The 21770-nt window shown below is 35.5% G+C and overlaps 1 protein-coding gene across 3 annotated transcripts in view; it reads right to left on the bottom strand.

Annotated features, from left to right (window-relative positions):
• The window catches only part of FCHSD2 (FCH and double SH3 domains 2), a 259190-nt gene that overhangs the window by 52032 nt on the left and 185388 nt on the right, over nt 1-21770 (bottom strand). For all 3 annotated transcript variants that reach the window (XM_061149638.1, XM_061149628.1, XM_061149647.1), the window contains exons 9-10: nt 16261-16383; nt 4280-4375 (exon numbers count right to left, since the gene is read on the bottom strand). In XM_061149638.1, coding sequence (XP_061005621.1) covers nt 4280-4375; nt 16261-16383 — 219 coding nt within the window. The remainder of the gene's footprint in view (nt 1-4279; nt 4376-16260; nt 16384-21770) is intronic.

Consider the following 21770-nt stretch of genomic DNA (forward strand, 5'->3'; position numbering starts at 1 on the left):
GGTTAAACTAAGATTCCTAATTTAATTCTATGGCTGTATAGAATAGATCATTGTGACTTTAGAAAATAATTTTGGCCAGTTCCCTTTGGTATATCACTCTAAAATATGATTTAAAATAATCATATATTAAAATAAAATGAAAAGGAATTTTGATGTACTAGCAGATAAAAAAAAGATTAAGCCAAAAAGAAAACAAAAACCAAGAAGTGCAATACTTTCAACCCTTAATTAAATCCCAGTGGTTAATACTGTGACTGTTTTCATCTGTACATTTTTTACTTTTGTGGGGAAAATACTGGAATCTGAAATGGGTTATATTAAACATTTTTCAGAAGAAAATAAATTACATTTAATCATGATGATGACTTTAAAAGTCCTATGGCTTTCCTAAATTTATTGTATTTTAAATCTAGATCAAATATTTATTGACTACTCTTCTCTATATAAGGCAAGGGCATATACAAATTATATGCAATAAATATCTATTGAGTGAATAAAAATGAATGTGTTAAATCCATAAGGAATTAAAAGTTCCTAATATAAATTATAAAATCCAAAATAAAATAAAGGAACAACTGTCCTGCAGAGGGAACTTGTTTGCAATTACCACATGGCTGTCGTACTTGAAAAGATTCCATAGTTCTCCATATGCTACGATATGTAAAACTCAAACACAAAATCTGGTTGCAACCTACATTTACAGTGTTGTTCAACTCCTTCACCATACCAAACCTACTTGCTATTTCAAATACAGTAATGCATTTTCAAGCTTTTCTGGCTCTACTACTAATTAGCTGAGTGATCTTGAGCAAATTTCTTAACCATAGTTTCCTCAACTATGAAGATTAAAAACAGCACCTAAAATATAGGATTGTTGAGAGGATTAAATGAGTTAATACAAGGAATTCAATCAGAAAAATGTCTAACATGAAATAAACCTTCAGTGAATGTCACTTATTATTTTTATTATTTTCAATTGTTATTTTCACTTCCCAGCATGTTGCTTTTCAATCCTGCAGAGTAAATTTCAATTCACTTTCAAGATCTAATTCATATTAAGAAGACAAACAATCTGATAAAAGAGACTAAAGATCTGAACAGACATTTTATCAAAGTAAATATGTGAATCACTAATAAGTCATAAGAAGATATTCAATATCAGTTATTAGGTTAACGTATATCAAACTGCAATGAGATTCTATCTTACATCCTCTAGGATGACTACAAGCAAAGAGACAGACGATAACAAACGGCAGTGAAGACATGAGAGAAACAAAACACACATACAATGGTAGGCAGAAAGACAAATTGGTAGCCACTTTGGAAAAGTTTGGCAATTTCTTAAAAAGTTAAACATAAAGTTACCTTACGATTCAGCAACTCAAGAGTAATGAAAACATACTCATATATTAACTTGTACACAAATGTTAATATTAGCATTATTGATGATAGCCAAAAGTGGGTAACAACCTAAATTTCTATCACTGATGAACAGATAAACAAAATGTAGTATATTCATAGAGTGGAATACTATTCAGCAATAAAAAGGAACAAACTACTGATACATTCTAAAACAAAGATGAACCTCAAAACTTGCTAAGTGAAAGAAACAAGACACAAGAGACCACGTATTATATAGTTCAATTTATATGAAATGTCTAGAGAAGGTAAACCTTTCAAGAAAGAAAATAGATTAGAGGTTGCCTGTACAGGGGATGGGAATATGGATTAACAGTAAATGGACATAAGGGATCCTACCGGGATCATAAAAATGTTCTAAAACTTATTTGTGATGCTGGTTGTACAACTTGGTAAATTTACTAAAAATCAGTGAATAATACACTTGAAATGGGTGAGTTATATGATATATACATGTCTCTATAAATTTGTAAAAAAAAAATTGCACCACATCAGGATGCATTAACTGTACTCATCTACGGACACCAAGAACATTCTGTCAGGTACAGCACTTGCCTGATTATATTTTACTTATTTGTGTACATGTCAGTGAGCCTCTTGTGTTTGGGCTCTTCACATGTAGTAGCTATCCTCAGCATCTGTCTGAGTGATTGGCGCTCAGATAGATACAGCAGGAACTCAATGTCTGTTGAATTGAAATATGCTCCAGAAGAGGACAGGAACAATAGCAATTTCAGAAATACAACAGAAGATAGTGGCAATAAGTCCTTCCTACATGCCCTGCATTTAGCCAGCAGGAGAAGTGAGTTAACGGGGCACTGACTGGTGCTCTCCACTCTGTGACAGGCTTAGTGCTTCCAATTCCAAGAGGAAACTAGGAAAGCAAGTAAACAATGGTTCCATTCTCATAGAAAAGAACAGTACTAGTCCATACTGGGTAAAAACAATTACTTGGGATTTTATTTTTTGTGGGCAATATGAATACTTAATCTACAACAAAACAAAAAGTATATACAACAAATTAAATTTACAGGTAAAAATGTTTTCAAGATGATTATTATAAAACTTTCAACAGCTGACAATCTGGGATGGTTTTTATAAATGTGTGAGCATTTATCGTTTACCATTATGAAAAGATTAATTGCTCCCCAAGTGCTGAACATTTCTTCCCTGAAAACACAGTAGCATTTAGAAAGAACATTAAACTGCAATTAGGATGTTAATGTGTCATTAATTGACTGTATGACTCTGGATAACTCTCTTTTCCTTTTTAGGCTTCAGTTTCCTCTTTAATAAATGCAAGATTAGTTCTAAGGTTCTTTCCAGCACTCCTATTGAGGAAAACTAAGGTGCTTCAGACAAGATGACAAATGAGAAGCTCAATCTTTTCACTATAAATAGGAAAAGAAATCCCTAATTTATAAGGGAAAAGGGAAAGCCCCAGCTTATGCATTCAGTAGTCCCTTACACATATATTTGTAATTTTCATCCCAATACCAGGCCCCACCCTTCTTTTAACATGCAAACCCACATACCCCATCCCTCCCACCCCTGACCCATACCCCCAAATACCTCAGCTATGGTCATTCTCAGAGCACTGACAGGGGAGAACTCAATATCCACCAGCTGAGCAGCTTTTAAACTCTGCCCAGTACAGATTGCACAAGGACAGAAAACAGCATAGAGTTAGAATTGTAAGGCAAACAGGGACACAGAGCTAAGAACATTTAGCACAGCGTTTAGAAACAAAGAAGGATTTAGGGTTGTCATGGGGCTTCAGATGAGTGAGATGCGAGTCCCTATCAGCCTCATTTTCCTGAGGAAACTGGGCAAAGATAAAATAATCTCAAATGGGTCACAATTTTAAGTCAAGGTTTGCAAACTTGTCCATACCCTGTATCCTCAGGACAATGTCTCCCAGTCATTAAGCAAAAGCTGATAGATTTAAAAAAGGCACTACTAAGGGCAAGGGTTAATAATCTAGAGGGAAACCTTGATTTCCTACATTTCTTTATATAGCCACTAACAGGGCTATTTAAATTTAGTAGGAAAAGTAATGAAGATACCTCCAGTAAAGGTTTCTATTAAACTGATACCATTAAACTCTGGTATCATAAACTCCCCTGGTCTTGATTCTAAGTTTACCACAGATTTGACCAGTATAACTTGACTTCCTTCCTGGCTTACCTACATTGAGAGAATGTGCTAGATATGTGCTTTCTCACCTTATAGAAGTAAAATACCTTTTAAAAAATGTTATTAAATTAGTATTCTGTTTTTTTTTTAATTCAAAAATGGCTATTATTTTTCATAGAGCAAACTCAAGGATAACAGTATATGATTAACGCTTGCTTTTTATACATTGCCAATTTGTGTTAATACTTCCACAGTCTAAGAAATCTGAAAGGAATTATAAAGGGCCTATAATTTTTTAATAAACCCAGCAAAATATTTGTATACACATATTCATTATTCTATTTATTAATTCTATTCTGGTTAAAAACCACTGATTTCTTTGGAAGGGTATACATGTGAAGAATTTCATAAATAGAAAGTATAAATTTACATCTGAATTGAAAAAAAATTACTGAATTTTTTCTTCTTCCCTCAGTTCAGTTTTCAGATTTCCAGTAACTTGTTCTATAATTTAACCCTATTAAGTAGAAAGTTGTTAGCATAAAGATGTTGGGTGTGTTAGTCGTCTTTTAGAAAGGAATGTCAGTTTCTCGGCATCCTTACAGTTTTGCTATAAAATTGAGACATACTCAGTCTTTTTTGTCTGTCTATTCCAAAGAGAACAGTTATTGAAGCACAAACATAGCTTAAAAACAAATAAAATGAAAATCTGGAATTCCCTTACAGTATCACTGTCACAAGGCTGGAACTGGAAGGGCTGGGGTTTGTGAAATACAGCATTCTCTTGTAAAAACAGCTGAAGATTATAGTCTCGTACCACCTAAAGAGAAAATAAAATATCTTTAAGTCTTTAATAAGGTTAAAATGTTCAATAATTGCATTTTAAAAGTTTAGGTTTTTTTCTGTAGTTTTTCAAAAACAAGAAATCATCCAGTACTATGTAGTCAAAAAGAAATGATAATTACAATTTTTTTCATTTCATTTATTTTTAAAATTTTTACTTATTTATTTGGCTGTATCAGGTCTTAGTTGAGCATGTGAGATCCAGTTCCCTGATCAGGGATCGAAACTGGGCCCCCTGCAATGGAAGCGTGGAGTCCCAGCCACCTGGGAAGCCCTTCATTTTGGATAATAGTTGTTATGCTTGTGCCCCATTTTCTCAAGAATCTAAATATGGAAAGTACTAGGTTATAGAAACTAGCCCAGATTTGGGGACTAGATGATATGTACTATTTAAGATTCAGAAAGATGGCTATTACACAAGATGTTATTCTTTTGAATGGGGATAGGGTAGATGCAAACAGGGAAGCACATCAGTTTTTTCTAAACCAGTTCTAAAGTTCTGTAGGCCTCTTAAAGTTTGCTTTATGGAGACTGCCATCTACTAGGAAACTGCCAGATAACCTTGTACACAGCACAAAACAGTATTTTTCTAGTACTTCTCACCACCTTTCTGCTGCTGCTGCTAAGTCACTTCAGTCGTGTCCGACTCTGTGTGACCCCATAGACGGTAGCCCACCAGGCTCCACTGTCCCTGGGATTCTCCAGGCAAGAACACTGGAGTGGGTTGCCACTTCCTTCTCCAATGCAGGAAAGTGAAAAGTGAAAGTGAAGTCGCTCAGTCATGTGCGACTCAGCGACCCCATGGACTGCAGCCCACCAGGCTCCTCCGTCCATGGGATTTTCCAGGTAAGAGTACTGGAGTGGGTGCCACTGCCTTCTCCGCACCACCTTTCTGAGGAAGTTATATTCCAATTACCATCTTAAAGCATACCAAGAAGAACAGACTAGAAAGGACTTTATGGAGAAGAGAAATTTTGATACACAGAAACTAGCAAAACAAATAGCCAAAGAGAGTCGTCTAAAAAGAATTCACTGTTATATTCTCTGGGAAAGAGTGGAAACCAGCAACATTTGATAGTACAGAAATCCAGTTTCTAGTTTGCTACACTGCTTACCCTTGACTTGTCTTTCATCTGCTAAAGCTCATTAGACCTCTGCCAGAAGATGGGCAGAAGAAGGAAATAAAGCTTAAAGCAGTCTTTGGCTATACTTTAGTAGACCTGGGAAAAAAATTCATTCAGGAGATAGAGAAGGTTGGAGGTATATTTTGCATTTTACTTACCAGTACATCCCAATTCTCTATTGTTCCCTCCCCTTCCTTCAACAACCATTTACTGAGAGAGCTTACCAGGCCTGATATTAAACGCAGCAGAGAAGGGGTTATACACAGAGGAATAAATATGAATAAACAAAGTTAGTCTCTTCAAGGAATTTATAATCTATAAAGCTGGACAATTAAACAGATTACACAATTAAAATACACTAACAAAATACATAGAAGGCACTAGGAGAGTGTAAGTGCTATTTAGTCCAGACTGCAGGGGTGGGGTGGAGGGAGGAGTGATTGAAAATATGTGGTCAGGGAAGGCTGGCTGAATAAACATATTCTTAAAGAGAAATATGTCTTCTCTTTTCCTGGAGTCCAGTTTGAAGCTACAATAACTGAGAAAGCTCCTGATACAGTCCTGAGACGCAGCCTCACTAGTCACCATGCAGAAAAAGCTAAGAGGATCATCCTTCTGGTTGCTAAACCTATCCCCTGAAGCACAACAAACCCAACTTCCTTCCTTTCTTTCTTTCAAGAGGAAAGTATTAATCTTCTTAAAAATTTTAACTTTTTGCTATGGAATATTTTAAAGAGAAAACAATATAATGTGTCCCCATGTACTATCAACCAACTTCCAAAACACACCAATTTTTGTTTCATCTAAAACCCACCTACCCCTTCCACCTTCTATTAAACTGAAGGAAGTCCTAGACATATTATGTCACCTATAAATATTTCAGTGTAATGTCTAAAAGACAAACTTTAGAAAATGTATATTAAAATGTACAAATAACATTATAAAACAGTAAGTGTTTAATTTTTTGTTCATATTTTTTAAAGTTTTTCACATTAAGATCACAATAAGGTTCCTACAGTGCATATGGATGATGTTGCTTAGGTTTCTTTTTATATATAGATTTCTTGGGACTTCCCTGGCAGTACAGTGGCTAAGAATCCATGCTTCCAGTGCAGAGGCTGCAGGTTCGATCCCTGATCAGGGAACTGAGATCTCACATGGCACGTGGTGCGGCCCCCCTCCAAAATCACATATACGTTTCTTCCTCCATCTCCCTCACCCACCTCACTTGCAATTTACCTGTTGAAGAAACTGAGTTTTTGTTCTGTAGTTTCCCATAGTCTGAATTTTGTTCACTCCATCCTTGTAGTGTTCTTTTTCTTGTGTGTCCTGTAAGCTGATGTTTCACTGCATTCACGTTTATTGTTTTACTTTTTGGCAAGGTGGTGTTTACTTCTGTGAGGCTTGCCTCTGATTTGCCTCTTTTTGCTACTAACATTGTAGTGGGCTGAATGAATGGTGGCTCTCCAAAAGAGAGATCCCTGTCCTTAGCACCGAACTTGTGAATGCTACCTCATTTGGAAAACTGCCCTTTGCAGATATAATTATTAAGGATTTTGAGATTAGCAAATATTCTTGATTCTGTGGCTGGGCTCTGAAAGTAATGATAAGTGATGTTATTATAAAAGACAAACGGAAACACAGACAGAAGAGGAGTCAGTAAGACAAGAGGCAGAGATTGGAGTGATGTGACCACAAACAAACAAAAGTCTGAAGCTACCAGAAGCTAAAAGAGGTACGAAACTGATTATCCTCTAAAGCCTTTGGCGGGAGTGCAGCCTTGCTGACGCTTTCATTTCTGACTTCTGGCTTCCAGAACTGAGAGGGAATAAATGTCAGTCATTTTAAGTCATCCTGTTTATGGTAATTTGTATAGTAACCCTAGGAAACTAATAGAACAGATCTAGGATGATAAATGCCTAGACATATTAGGGGCTGCAAGAACTAGAGAGTTTTCTATATTTTTCTATCACTTTATCAAGGAATTTCATCATTCCTTTTTCACTTATTAGCTAGAATACTTCTATAAGAGAAACTTTCAAACAATTATTTAGTTACCTTGAGACTGATTTTGTATAAGGCAGGATAAACACTTGCCTCTTCCCTTTATTATCTAGTTTTCAAATTGGTTTGTTTCCCTAGTAACCGCCAAAGAATGATCAATTATAGCTTTAATAAATTATTATAAAGTCATGGATTTAAAAATATTTGATTATTTCAATCTACTGCTATCATTATCAATGCTAAAATAATCCCATCTTTGGCTAGCAAGATCATATCTTGAGTTCCTGGAGATGACCTAGGAGTTTTTGATAGTCTCCCTGCTTTCCATTATGACTAATTATTTAATGTTTACCTTAAATATTTTATGTCCCAGATCTAGAATCAGTGCTATTTTCCCAAGAAGCACTGTTTTGTTTTCTTTTTTAAAGTGAGTAGGAGAAGTACATGGAAAATAAGACCTGTACAATAGAGGCACTGAGTTAGTAATTGGTCTTCTCTCTCAAACAATTCATTTTGAAAGGAAGTTGCAAAGAGATCCTGTACACCTCCCCGTGTCAGCATCTTGCATAAACACAGTAAATATAAAAATTAGGAAATCGACACTGGTACAAAGCATAAAGCTTATTGAGATTTCACCAGTTATATTAATATATGCACTCATTTTGGGATATGTGAGTGTAAAGATTTATACAATTTTATCACATGTATAGCTTCATGCAACCACCATCCCAAGCAAGATATTTAACTGAACCACCGCCACATGACTCCCTTGTGCTATACCGTAATACTTCCCTCCACTTTGTTTAGTAACTAAGTCGTATCTGACTTTTTTGCCACCTCATGGACTGTAGCCTCCCAGGCTTCTCTGTCTATGGGATTTCCCAGGCAAGAATACTGGAGTGGGTTGTCATTTCCTTCTCCAGGGGATCTTCCCAATCCAGGGATTGAACTCGCATCTCCTGAACTGGCAGGCGGATTCTTTACCACTGAGCTACCTGGGAAGCCCCGTCCCTCTACTCTGCTCATCCCTAATTCCTGGTAACTGCTTATCTGTTCTCTATTGCTATAAATACACTATTTCACAAATGTTACATAATGGAATCATGCACCATATACCTTTTGCTTTTGGCCGCATGGTGTAATATGAGGGATCTTAGTTCTTCAACCAGGGATCAAACCTGTGCCCCTTGCAGTGGAAGTGTGGAGTCTTAACCACTGGACCACTAGGGAAGCCTATTTTCATTTGGCATAATTTCCTTGAAGTTCATCCAATTTGTTGTATCTATCAACCGTTCACTCCTTTTTATTGCTGAGTAGTACTTCATAGTATGGAAACACCACCATTTATTTTGGTCCTTCACTCACTGAAGGTCATTTAAGGAGTTTCCAGTTTTCAACTATTATAACTAAAAGCTACTCTGAACATTTCTGTGTGTAAGCTTCTGTGTGAAAGTAAATTTTCATTTTTTCTGGCATTTTCATATGCCCTATTTTTCTCTCTGTAAAGGTGTTACTGAAGTATAACTGACATACATACAATAACCTGTACATATTTAAAGTGTATACTTTGATAAATTTTAACTTTCCTATATATCTGTAAAAGTCACCACAATCAAGATAATGGACTTTTCCCTAACTTTCAAAAGTTTCCTCATTCCCTTTGTAATCTTTCCCTTTCTGCTTCCTTCAGTCACTCCTTGTGACAGCTGAGATCAGGCCTTCAATCTCGTTACTGATGTAACCTTCAGCAACTAGCACAATGACTTCTGTCTAAAGTAGTATTCAATAAACAGCTGTTAAAGAACGCTTCTGTATCCACCGTTGAGATTAAACAAAACATTACCACTGCCGTAGGAATCCATACATCCTCTTCTTATTACATTCCCATCTTATTTCCTAAGGAGTGTTCAACCTTCTATTTATTAATTTTTTTAATGTTTTTTAAGTTGGGGAATCTCTCCCATTTCCCAATCCAAGGACCCTTTTAAGACATTTTCCCCCTAGTTGCCCTCTTTGATTACATTTTAATATCACAAGTATATGTTACATGTTTATGTACTGTGGCCCATTGTAACATATAAGATTCTTTTGGCAAACAATCCCTCAATATTCAGAAGCACTTTTTACTCCTTTGGGTGATTATCTGCCCCTCTGTGAATGCATGCTCCTCTAGATATAACCACTCTACTAAATTTTACTGTGCTCCTCTTTTTTTCTTTCAACAGTTTTATTACATATGATATATCTCAAAATGATACTGTTTTCTTGGATATTTCTGAATGCTATATAAATGTGTGTGTAGTCTTTGCAAGTTGCTTTTCTAAAAATTGAAGTATAGTTAATTTACAATGTTGTGTTAGTTCCAAGTGTTAAAGCAAAGTGATTTAGCTATATATACACACGCCCACATTCTCTTTCAGATTCTTTTCCATTATAGGTTACTACACTGTACAGTTCCCTGTGCTATACAGTAGGTCCTTGTTTTGCAATTTGCCTTTTGCTCAACATCACATTTGTGAATCTCATCCATATTAGTGCATGTGCTTACAGATCTTTCATTTTTATTGCTATTTGGTATTTCATTATTCATCTTACTATTGGTGGACAGTTAGGATATTTCTAGCTTTTTCTAATCTGACAAAGGAAGTTGCTAAGAACAATATCTCAAAGTCTTCTGGTACCCACTCTGGGGCCAGAGTTTCTCTAGGATATATTCTAAGAAGTAGAACTACTGAGTCATAAGCTAAGTGCATCTTTAAATTGACTAGATAACGCCAAATGTGTTGAAATTGGATCTATCAATCTGTACCCCTCAGGGCAGTATATAAGCTTCTGTTAATCCATATTCACATTAATAATCATTCCTGTCGATTTTTGTCAATCTCATAAGTGTAAAATAGAATCTCATAGTGATTTTAATTTCCAGTTCTTTGATTAATAGTAAGTTTAAGCATCTGTACTAGTTTCCTAAGGCTTCCATAACAAAGGATCATAGATGAGGTGGCTTAAACAAGGTAATTCTGTTTCCTCACAGTTCTGGAGGCCAGAAGCCCAAGAACAAGGTGTTGGCAGGGCTGGTTTCTTCTGAGGGTCTCTTTCCTTGGCTTGCAGATGATCGTCTTTTCCTGGTGTCTTATGTGGATTTCCCATTGTGCCTATTCGCACTCTAACCTTCTATGAACACCAGTCATATTGGATTAGAGCTCATCCGTATGACCTCATTTTACCTTAAACTCTTTAAAGGCCTGATATCCAAGAACAGTCACATTCTGAGGTACCAGAGGTTAGGGCTTCCATGTATGAATTTTAGGGGATACAACTAAGCCCATAAAAGCCTCTTTTTTATATGGTAATAGTTATTTGTATTTTTTTATTCTGTGGGACATGTGTTGTATGATATATCAGTAGTTCATTCCTTTTTATGAACAAATAATATTCCATTGAAATTGTATTTTATTTATCTAATCACCAGTTGATTGACATTTAGGGTGTTTACAATTATTAGCTATTATCTCCTAGAGAAGGAAATGGCAACCCACTCCAGTATTCTTGCCTGGAAAATCCCATGGATGGAGGAGGTCGCAAAGAGTCAGACACGACTGAGTGACTTCACTATGAATAACACTGCTGTGAACATTTCTGTACAATTTTTTTGTTTAAACACTTGTTTTCAAAAAAGTGGAATTGTCATATGGTAACTCCGTGTCTCACTTTTTGAGGAATTACCGAACTGTTTTCCACAGTGGCTACACCATTTTACATTCCTACAATGTACAAGAGTTCTAATTTTACCACATCCCTGCCAACACTTGCTTTATATGTGTGTTGTTTTAATTATTAAAGCTATCCTACTAGGTGGAAGTGGTATTTCATTGTGGTTTTCATTTACAGTTCTCCAATAACTAATGGTGCTTAGGATCTTTTCATGTGCACATTTTCCTTGGAAAAATGTCTATTCAAGTCCTTTGCCCATTTTCAAATTGGATCATTTGTCTTTTATGTGTTGAGTTGTAAAAGTTATTTATATATTTTGAGTATTAAATTCCTATCAGGCACATGATTTATAAATATTTCTCCCATTCTATGGGCTTTTTCACATTTTCCACAATGTTCTTTGATGCACAAAAACTTGTAATTTGATGAAGCTCAGTTATCTATCATCTTTTGCTGCTGTGCTTTCAAGTTAACTCTAAGAATACACTGGCAAACCCAAGGTCACAAAGATTTACTTCTGTATTTTCTTCTATAATTCTACAGTTTTAGGCTGTCAGCCCATTTTGAGTTAATCTTTATATATGGAGTGAGGAAGGGGTTTAACTTTATTCTTTTGCATGTGGTTATCCTATTGTTTTATCACCTCTTGTTGAAGAGACTATTCTTTCTCTATCAAATGGCCTTGACAACCTTGTTGAAATCAACTGGCCACAGATGTTTGAGTTTATTTCTGGACTCTCAATTCTTACATGTCTAGCCTTATGCTAGCACCACACTCTTAATTACCATAACTTTGTAGTAAGTTTTAAAACTGGAATGTGTGAGTCCTCCAATTTTGTTTTTCTTTTTCAAGGTTTCAGGATCCCTTGCAGTTCCACATGAATTCCAGGACTGGCTGTTCCATTTCTGCAAAAAATGCCATTGGAATTTTGATAGGAATTGCACTGAATCTATAAATTGCTTTGGGGAATACTGAAATATTAGAGATATGAAATCTTCTAATCCATAAACATTTATTATTTCCATTTATTTGGGTCTTCCCTGGTGGCTCAGATGGTAAAGCGTCCGCCTATAGTGCGGGAGACCTGGGTTCGATCCTTAGTTTGGGAAGATCCCCTGGAGAAGGAAATAGCGACCCACTCCAGTACTCTTGCCTGGAAAATTCCACGGACTGAGGAGCCTGGTAGGCTACAGTCCATGGGGTCGCAAACAGTCGGACACAACTGAGTGACTTCACTTTCACTTTCTTTAATTTCAGCAATGTTTTATAGTTTTTCCATGTGCAAGTCTTTCGGGTTTTGGTTAAATTATTTCTAGGTATTTATTCTTCAAATACTATTGTAACTGGAATTAGTTTCATAATGTTCCTTCAGTTCATTCATTGATGAAGTATAGAAACATAATACATTTTGTGTATTGAATTTGTATTTGCAACTTTTGCTGAGTTCATTTACTAGCTCCAGGACTTTCGTGGATCCTATAGGGTTTTTTACATACAATCATGTCATGTGCAAATATATATTTTTACTTTTTTCTTTCCATTTTGCTGCCTCCTATTTCTGTTTCCTGCCTAATTGCTCAGATCAGGATGTTCAGTACAATGGTGAATGAGTGAAAGTCACTTAGTCGTGTCCAACTCTTTGCGACCCATGGACTATACAGTCCATGTAATTCTCTAGGCCAGAATACTGGAGTGAGTAGCCTTTCTCTTCTCCAGGGGATTTTCCCAACACAGGGACTGAATCCAGATCTCTCACATTGCAGGCAGATTCTTTACCAGCTGAGCCACAAGGGAAGCTCATTCACCACAATGGTGAATAGTAGTGGTGAAAGTGGGCATCCTTGTCTGATCATCTTTTCCAGATGGGGAAAGCTTTCAACACTGAGTATGATATGTGTTGTAGGTTTTTAAAAAATGCCTTTTACCATGTTCAGGAAGTTCCCTTCTATTCCTAATTTGATGAGCGTTTTTATCATAAGAGTGCTGAATTTTGTCATATGCTTTTCCTGTGTTTTTGAGATGATCATGGGATTTTCCTCTTTATTTTATTAAGTTTACTTTTTTAGTACATCTTTACGGTAATAAGAGTGACAATACTAGACAATTTAATTTATGAAGAAATATAGAATAACCCTGTTATTTTTCAATTGTTAAAAGAGTTACATTATTAATTGGTAGGAATTTCCTTACAGAGACAGAAAGCAAGCATACATAAACAAACTGTAAAGCCAGTAGAACCACCTTTAGAATGACTATACTAGAGAAAATCTCTCTGACAATATCTGCTTCAGTTACATGCACAAAGCATTTCATAAAATATTAAGAAGAACAGCAAGCCTTCATAAATAATTAAAATTAAACAGAAGTTCTTAGGCCAGCTGTCTCCCTTTAAGGTATAGGGGGCATTATAAAATTACAATGTGTCTATGGATTACCCCCAAAATACATGTACAGTTACAATTCAGATATGTGGGAAAAAATGAACTTCCCCCAAAGACAAGCTAGTAATGGTGTAGAATAAAAAAATCAAAAAAAATTTTAAACTTCTTTCTGGATTATCAGATCACAAGGTTGCTTTTAGCAGGATAACAAAAGTAGCAGAACAAGCTCTTTGTTAACAGAAAAGCACACGGCATAAAACTTCTAGGTGTGAGCTCTTCTGGTACTAGGAATAAAAGGGCACATCTCCTAGTTGCATCATTCTTATTAAATTTTTATTACTACCACTTTCACTCTAAACACAAGAGCATCTTATTTCTTCCTCATCCCTGGGGAGTAAGATACCCATATGAGTGAATGTAGAGGAAAATAAAAGCTTATCTCTTTATGTGTCCAAATCAGTTTATACATTTTTAATTCATTTTCTATGAAAACAATATAAGCTAAAGAGATAATATAGATATTAGTAGAGCATGGAAAACACTATGTGTGTGTTTGTGACCTCAGGCAAATCACATAAACTTCCTGGGTCTGTTTTCCTCTCTGCAGAATGAGCAAGATAATACCAACCTCAGAGGATGTATTAAAAACTAGAAAACTGTGAACTGTTATATAAAATATTAGCACATTTTAAAGACTAAATGCTTACCTCTTTTATAAACTGAAGGCAGTGTATTCAAACATTCTTGGAAAAAGATTCAAAAAGAAATTTGTCTGGGGAAAATCTCTCTGATAAAATTAGAAATGAAAAATGTCACCCACTATATACTCCCTCCATTAAATGGAAACTGGAAAAACTTCTAAATAATTCATGGGTTAATGGGGGGGGGGGGATGCAGAAGTGATTTTAAAAAGCCCTACATACCTATCACAGAATGCAATTAAAGTAGAAAGAAATTTTTTAGGCTCAAGCGGATTTATTTGAAAACAAAAGACTGAAAATATAGAACCTAATAGAAAAAGAAGCCTAAAAACATTAACTGCAATAAAGTAGAAAGAAATAATGAATATAAAGTTAGTAATTAAGAAGATACGGAACAATAACACTGAGAAGTAGAACAAGAGATGGCTTTTGGAAAAGATTAAAAAATAGATTGGCAAGTCTGATCAAAATAAGAGAGAAAGTACAAACAATATTAGAAATAAAAAGGGAGACAATTACAGAGGCAAGCAAGTTTATATGCAAATTTATGCCACCAAATTTGATAAATGAAATAGACAATTTGTCTAGGAAAGTGAAGTTACCAAAATACACTAAAAACGATACAGAAAACCCAAATGGACCAATATACATAAACAATCTGATGATTACTAGTTAAAAATCAACTTCATAAAAGGAACAAACCAAGACATTTTTATAGACTTCTACCTCTAACATTCTCTTATGGAAAATGTCAAATGTATACACATTAAAATAAAAAGAACTGTACAGAAACTACCTAGACTCTTTAATTAACATTTTTCTACATTTTCTTTCACATAACTATCCATCTACCCATCCATTTATCCTTTCTATATGTTCATCCTTTTACATCTTTTATTGAATCCTAGGGATAAAAATATAAGAATACAAAAATACGACAGGATTTCAAAGCACCAGACTAGTGATATTTGTATTTCCACGTGAACTTAGCATTTTAAATGTTTTTCTAAAAACAGAATTGGAGTGATGGTACACTGAAAATAATAAATATACATGGAGGCAATTCAGGAAAAGAAAAGGGACACAGACTGCACCCTTTTCTTTCCTGTCTTTGGCCTCTGTCTTGTAATATGGATACCCTGATTCCTTTCCAAACAACTCTCTAAGGTATTAGCCAGTTCCCACTCCTCTGGCCAAAAAAGAGAATTGAACTGATCTTTTAAAATAGCAGTCATAAAATGAATGTATTTTAATAAATGCATTCAGTCAGGAAACATTTACTGTGCACTTAATTTATCAGAAAGAAAATAAGATTAATTAACCACAGGAACAATTTATCTTCCAAAGGACCATTTCTCTGCTGCAAAAAATTTTAATCTGTCAGATCCTAAAGAAAAACAACTTGATTTATTTTCTATGTAAACAGTGTGACATGCTAGCAAACTTGAATGAAAAGATAACTATCAAAGAATGACAGCATATAGAAGGCAAGGTTAATTGTTTAAAGCAAGATATTAAAACATTAATTTGTTTATCAATTATAAAATTTAAATTTTCCTTTTTGTGTCCTTTTATTATTCTTTGCACTGACACATGACCTTGTTGTTTTATGAACTGAGAGCAAAATAAATAATCTGAGTGGAAAATAATAAATAATAAATAATCTGAGTGGAAAATAAAGTTCTTTAAACCACTCTTTTCAAAAGCAACAGACATGCTAATAATGACTGATGTCCTGAGACAGCCTGTATCATCACCTCCCTTTTTGACCTTCATCAAGAATGAAACACCTTTCAACTTTGTTAGAAGGAATACTGTTTCCAAAAAATTCGTCCTTTAAAGCATTCTAATGTCATTGGTGCTTTCGTTTTGTTTGTATCTAAAGACATTTTAGATTTTAAATGGATATATCACATACTGCACTGAAGGTAACTTGCCTTGCTGGAGGTTTCTAATAAAAACTGGAATGTGTTTTGCACAGCTTGGCATGTCTCTAGCTCAGTCCGGCTGAAGGCTATTAAATAATCCTTAAGGTGGTCATACACATTTCCATCAAGAGCCTGTAAAAGAGTAAACAAAAGAAAAAAAATCATGAAAAAGCTCTGACATACAATGCTTGCTGTTTAAATGCTAAATTCAGTTTAAAATCTATTAATAAAAAATAAAAGATACAGGTAGGTTGCTAAGTAAAGAATAAATATAAATCTTAAACAATAAAAAAAAATCTTAAACAATCACTTGGGAAAACATTGAATTTTTCTAATAAGTAGGAACTCAAAAAAGGTAGAGCCCAATACTGGTAAAGATGTGGGGACAGTATAAAACTTGAAAGACAAAATGTTTGGTTTCTGATATTTGCTCATATGCTTTCTAGCTATGTCAACATCTCTAGTCAGTTTATAAGATTAGGTGTGGGAGCTGAATGAAATAATAGATGTAAAGGATCCATACGCAGTGCCTGGAACAGAAGGGACATTCTATAAACATTAATTTCCTCCATTTTCCCTCATTCATTATTGGTAGAATTCTAAATTCATTTATTCTTACTGTATAGCAATCAGAGAAAAACCACAATAGAAATAGTAAAAATTAAAAAGAAGAGTCAGAAATTCTGTTTTAGGGAAGAAACATCAATGCAATATCTACAAAGAAATTTAAACATTCTTATTTACTTAAGTATTTAGATCAGGACTCTTTAAAAATTGAAAAAAAGAGAAAACCACTAAACATTTGAGAAATGATTAAGTTATGATATACATAGTGACTAAAATATGCACAGCCACCAAAACAAAAACCATGGGAACTGTGTAGATGATAAACAATGTATTGAACACATTTAGGTTAAAAAAGCAGAACAAAACAGAATACATACATATTAGCAACAACGATGGGAAAATACATCGATACATCAATAATAATAAAAATAAAGGTTCTGGAGTCTCGCAAATCAACAGAGATCTTCTTAAAATGAGGGAAAATTGACACATTGAAGTCACCATTGAACTATTTTAAAGTGTACAATTCATCGACTTTCAGAACACTCACAATGTTGTACAACCATCACTACTATCTAATTCCAGGGCATGTGCATTGCTTCCAAAAGAAATCCCATGCCCATTAAGTGGTCACACGCATTCCTACCTTTCTCTCCATCTCTGGCAAACACTAATCTACTTTCTTCTTTTTTTAAGTGGAGGAAAATTGCTACAACATTATAAATGTTGCTTTGGTTTCTGTTCTACAACAACTCAAACCAGCCACAATTTTATATATACATATATAATATACATATAGAGATATATATCACCTGTCTCTTGGGTCTCCTCCCCTTCCCCAACCCTAACCCTCTAGAACATCACAGAGTACCTTGCTGGGCTCCCTGTGTTATATAGCAACTTCTCACCAGCTATCTAATTTACACATGGTAGTGTATATAGAGCTATACTGCTTTCTCCATTCATCCCATTCTCTCCTTCCCCCACTATGTCCACAAGTCTATTCTCTGTATCTTTGACTAATCTAATTTCTAACTCAATGAATTTGCCTCTTCTGGATATTTCATATAAATGGAATCACACGATATGTGGTTTTTTTTGTGCCATCCTCTGTCAGTTAACATATTTTTAAGGTTCATCAATGAATTAGTACATCATCTTATGGCTTCTCTGAAAACTCAGTTGATAAAGAATCCACCTGCAATGCAGGAAATCCTGGTTCAATTCCTGGGTTGGGAAGATCCCCTGGAGAACGGATAGGCTACCCACTCCAGTATTCTTGGGCTTCCCTTTTGGCTCAGCTGGTAAAGAATCCCCCTGCAATGAGGGAGACTTGGGTTCAATCCCTGGGTTGGAAAGATTCCCTCGAGAAGAGAAAGGCTACCCACTCTAATATTCTGGCCTGGAGAATTCCATGGACTGTATAGTCCATGGGGTTGCAAAGAGTTGGACACAACTGAGCAACTTTCACTTTATGGCTGAAAAATATTACATTTTATGGATATGCCACATTTTGTTTATTCATTCATTAGTTGGTGAATCTTTGGGTTGTTTCCACTTTTTACTTATTATGAATAATGCTCTGTAGACATGTGTACAAGTTTTTGTTTGAACAACTGTTTCCAATTCTCTTGGGTATATAATTAGTAGTGGAATTGCTGGGTCTCCCGATAGAAATTCTATGTCTAGCTATTTAAGGAACAATCTGTTTTCCACAGTGGCTGCACTGTTTCACGTCCCCATCAGCAATATATAAAGGTTCTAGTTTCTCCATAATCTCAACAACATCTGCTATTTTCTGTTTTGTTTTGTTTTTTAATTATTCAAGCTGCCCTAGTGGTAGCTCATTGTGGTTTTGATTTTGCATTTCTTTAATGACTAATGGTGTTGAGTGTCTTTTCAAGTGCTTATTGGCCATTTGTATATATTCTTTGAAGAAATGTCTACTCAAGTCCTATATACACTTTTTAAAAACTTTTCATCTTATATTGTAGTATAGCCAATTAACAATGTTGTGATGGCTCCAGGTGGACAGCAAAGCAACTCAAACATACATATACACGTATCCATTCTCCCCTAGACTCCTCTCCCATCCAGGCTGCCATATAACATTGAGCAGAGTGCTCTGTGCTATAGGATAGGATCTTATTGGCTATCCATTTTAAATATAACAGTTTCCACTCATTTTTAAAATTGGTGTTGTCTTTTTGTTGTTGAGTTAAGAGTTCTTTATATATTTGGATACTATTTACATATTTGGGCTTCCCAGGTGGCACTAGCCATAAAGAACCTGTCTGTCAATGCAGGAGAAGTAAGAGACAGGGGTTCGATCCCTGGGTGGGGAAGATCCCCTGGAGGAAGTCATGGCAACTCCCCTCCAGTGTTCTTGCCTGACAAATTCCATGGACAGAGGAGCCTAGTGGGCTACAGTTCGAAGAGTTGCAGACAGTTGCAAAGAGTCGGACACAACTGAGCGACTAAGCACATCTTACTAGATACATGATTTTCAAATATATTCTCCTACTTTGTGGGCTACCCTTTCACTCTATCAATAGTGTCCTCTGATGTACAAAAGTTTTAAACTTTGTTGTGGCCTAATTTAACTTTTTTTCGTTTGTGTTTTGGTGCCATATATAAGAATTCTCAATAGAGGTTTTATAGTAAGGAAAATCTTTATTTTTTTCTTATTTCGGTTATTCAATTAAACATTTACTATAAAACTGACTTAAAACCACAAATTGTATCCTCAAAGCAGTAATAAAACTACACATTCCACTGTGCTTAAACCACTAGATGGCACCAGCAAGCACTATAGACAGTGCAAATTCCTTAAGATTTCTTTCCATGAGGTTATGTAACATCCCCAGAGAGACTGCTGGTGTTAAGTCTGAATAATAATTCTTACCTTATGACTACTTTTCATGAACTTGTTAAAAAATGAACATACAACTGATATGAGGTCTTTGCTTTAGAAATGCTCTTGGTAGATGGTCATAACCTTGTGTTTGCAGGAAACCACTGGAGCATTTTATTTAACACAGCAAATGGGAATACAGGCATCATGCGTTGCTACCCCCAGAGGTTCTGAGTAGGTTGGGGGTGGGGTCTGAGAATTTGTATTTTCTAACAACTTGCTGCTGGTGGTCTGGAGACCATACTTTGACAACCACTGGACTAAATGAAGAGTCATTTTAGCTGATTAGGTTGAATATTTACATAGACTTAGATCCTGGTGACCCTGTGACTCCAGCACAGTGGCTGGAGGTAGGAAGTCCATTGAGAATGGGGTCAATAGCACCAATATATCAAGTAGGCAGATGAGCATCTGTCTTCAACTGAGAACCATGCTCTATTTCACAGTTATAAAGGCAGCATGGGAAAGAACTTGAGTTCTGAAAATAAGCTGGATATGGGTTAGAATCTCAGAACTTTTACTTCATCATTTTGATGGTTCTCTCTTCTATAAACAGGGAAAGTGGAAATACCACATACTCCATGGAACACTGTAAAGATCAACTAATGTAAGGGAATGGCACAGTGTTAGTCTCCTTTTTTGCTTTGCTTAAAAATCTTCAATGGACTGGCTACATATTGATAATTATTAAAGCTGGGTAATGAATACATGGGGGTCATTATATTACTATTTTTACTTTGATGTATATGGGAAATTTTTCATAAAAAAAGAAAATGTGAACATCAGACTAGAAAGAAAAAATGGTGCTAGCCAAAAAAATTTTTAAGCACCCATTATACATTTTGAAAAGTTAAATTTATTTAGCTGGTATCTAAGATCCTTTATAATCCAGTCCCAAACTACCTCTCATCAGTATCATCTCTCATCACTGTTGTCTCTACTGTACTCATATCCCAACCACAAGTCATTTTGGAAAATGACATTTACTATCATGTTTCCAAGTAAGTTATTCTCTTGGCCTGCAAAGTCATTTCCCTTTTCTCACCTACTCAAATAGTAATAATGATGGCAAACAGGCAACTAATATTTATTAATAGCTTACTAATGTTGCAAATGCTTTACAAAACTGATTTAACCAGTTCCTCCTCAGTGTTTCTGTAATTTTTATATTGCATGGGTATTACTGCAAGTCATGGATTAAGTCTTTTACAGGCACAGAGCCTGGCAGATAGCAAATGCTCAAAGATAATTTATAGAATAAATGAAAGAATGATTTACTCTAGAGTTTAATATAGCAACAAAAATGCCCTGAATTAGACAGCTTATAGGCAAGCTGTGTGTGTGTGTGTGCGCCCATGTGGACACACACAGAGTTGCTCACTTGTGTTCAACTCTTTGACCTTATGGACTATAGCCTGCCAGGCTCCTCTGTCCGTGGAATTTTTCAGCAAGAATACTGGAGTGGTTTGCCATTTCCTACTCCAGGGGATCTTCCCAACCCAGAGACTGAACCTGAGTCTCTTGCGTCTCCTGCATTGGCAGGCGAATTTCTTACCACTGCGCCACCTCGGAAGCCCCACAGGCAAGCTATTCCCACTATATTCCAGTTAAGAGAAAAATGTACCATTAATCATGTACCAAACACAGTAAAGGCATCTCTTGGCTTCAGCAATTCAAATGAGGCTTAATGAATTTACATTAGGTAAGAGGTGGGTCAAGTGATTGGAAGTCTCTTCTAGCAGACAGAGATTAATCTTAAAATATTTCTTTCATCATAACATCATATTCCCCAGAATATGATGAGAATATTCAGAATTCTGGGAATCCCACCAGAATTCCCCAAATATTATAGGGTTACAGAATTCACTAACTTACCCATGTACCAATTTTCCTGGTTGATAAGAATAAGATAGCTGGAGGCCTTCTGGCCTAGGTGTGTTATTGCTCGTGTTCATAAAGTTAATGCAGGAGGTACAAAAATTAAGAAATGGTTAGAATTCAGAGCAAAAGAAGTAGATGATTACTGACTGGCTCTGTC

Source organism: Dama dama, chromosome 1 (assembly GCF_033118175.1).
Source record: "Dama dama isolate Ldn47 chromosome 1, ASM3311817v1, whole genome shotgun sequence".
Lineage (NCBI taxonomy): Eukaryota > Metazoa > Chordata > Mammalia > Artiodactyla > Cervidae > Dama > Dama dama.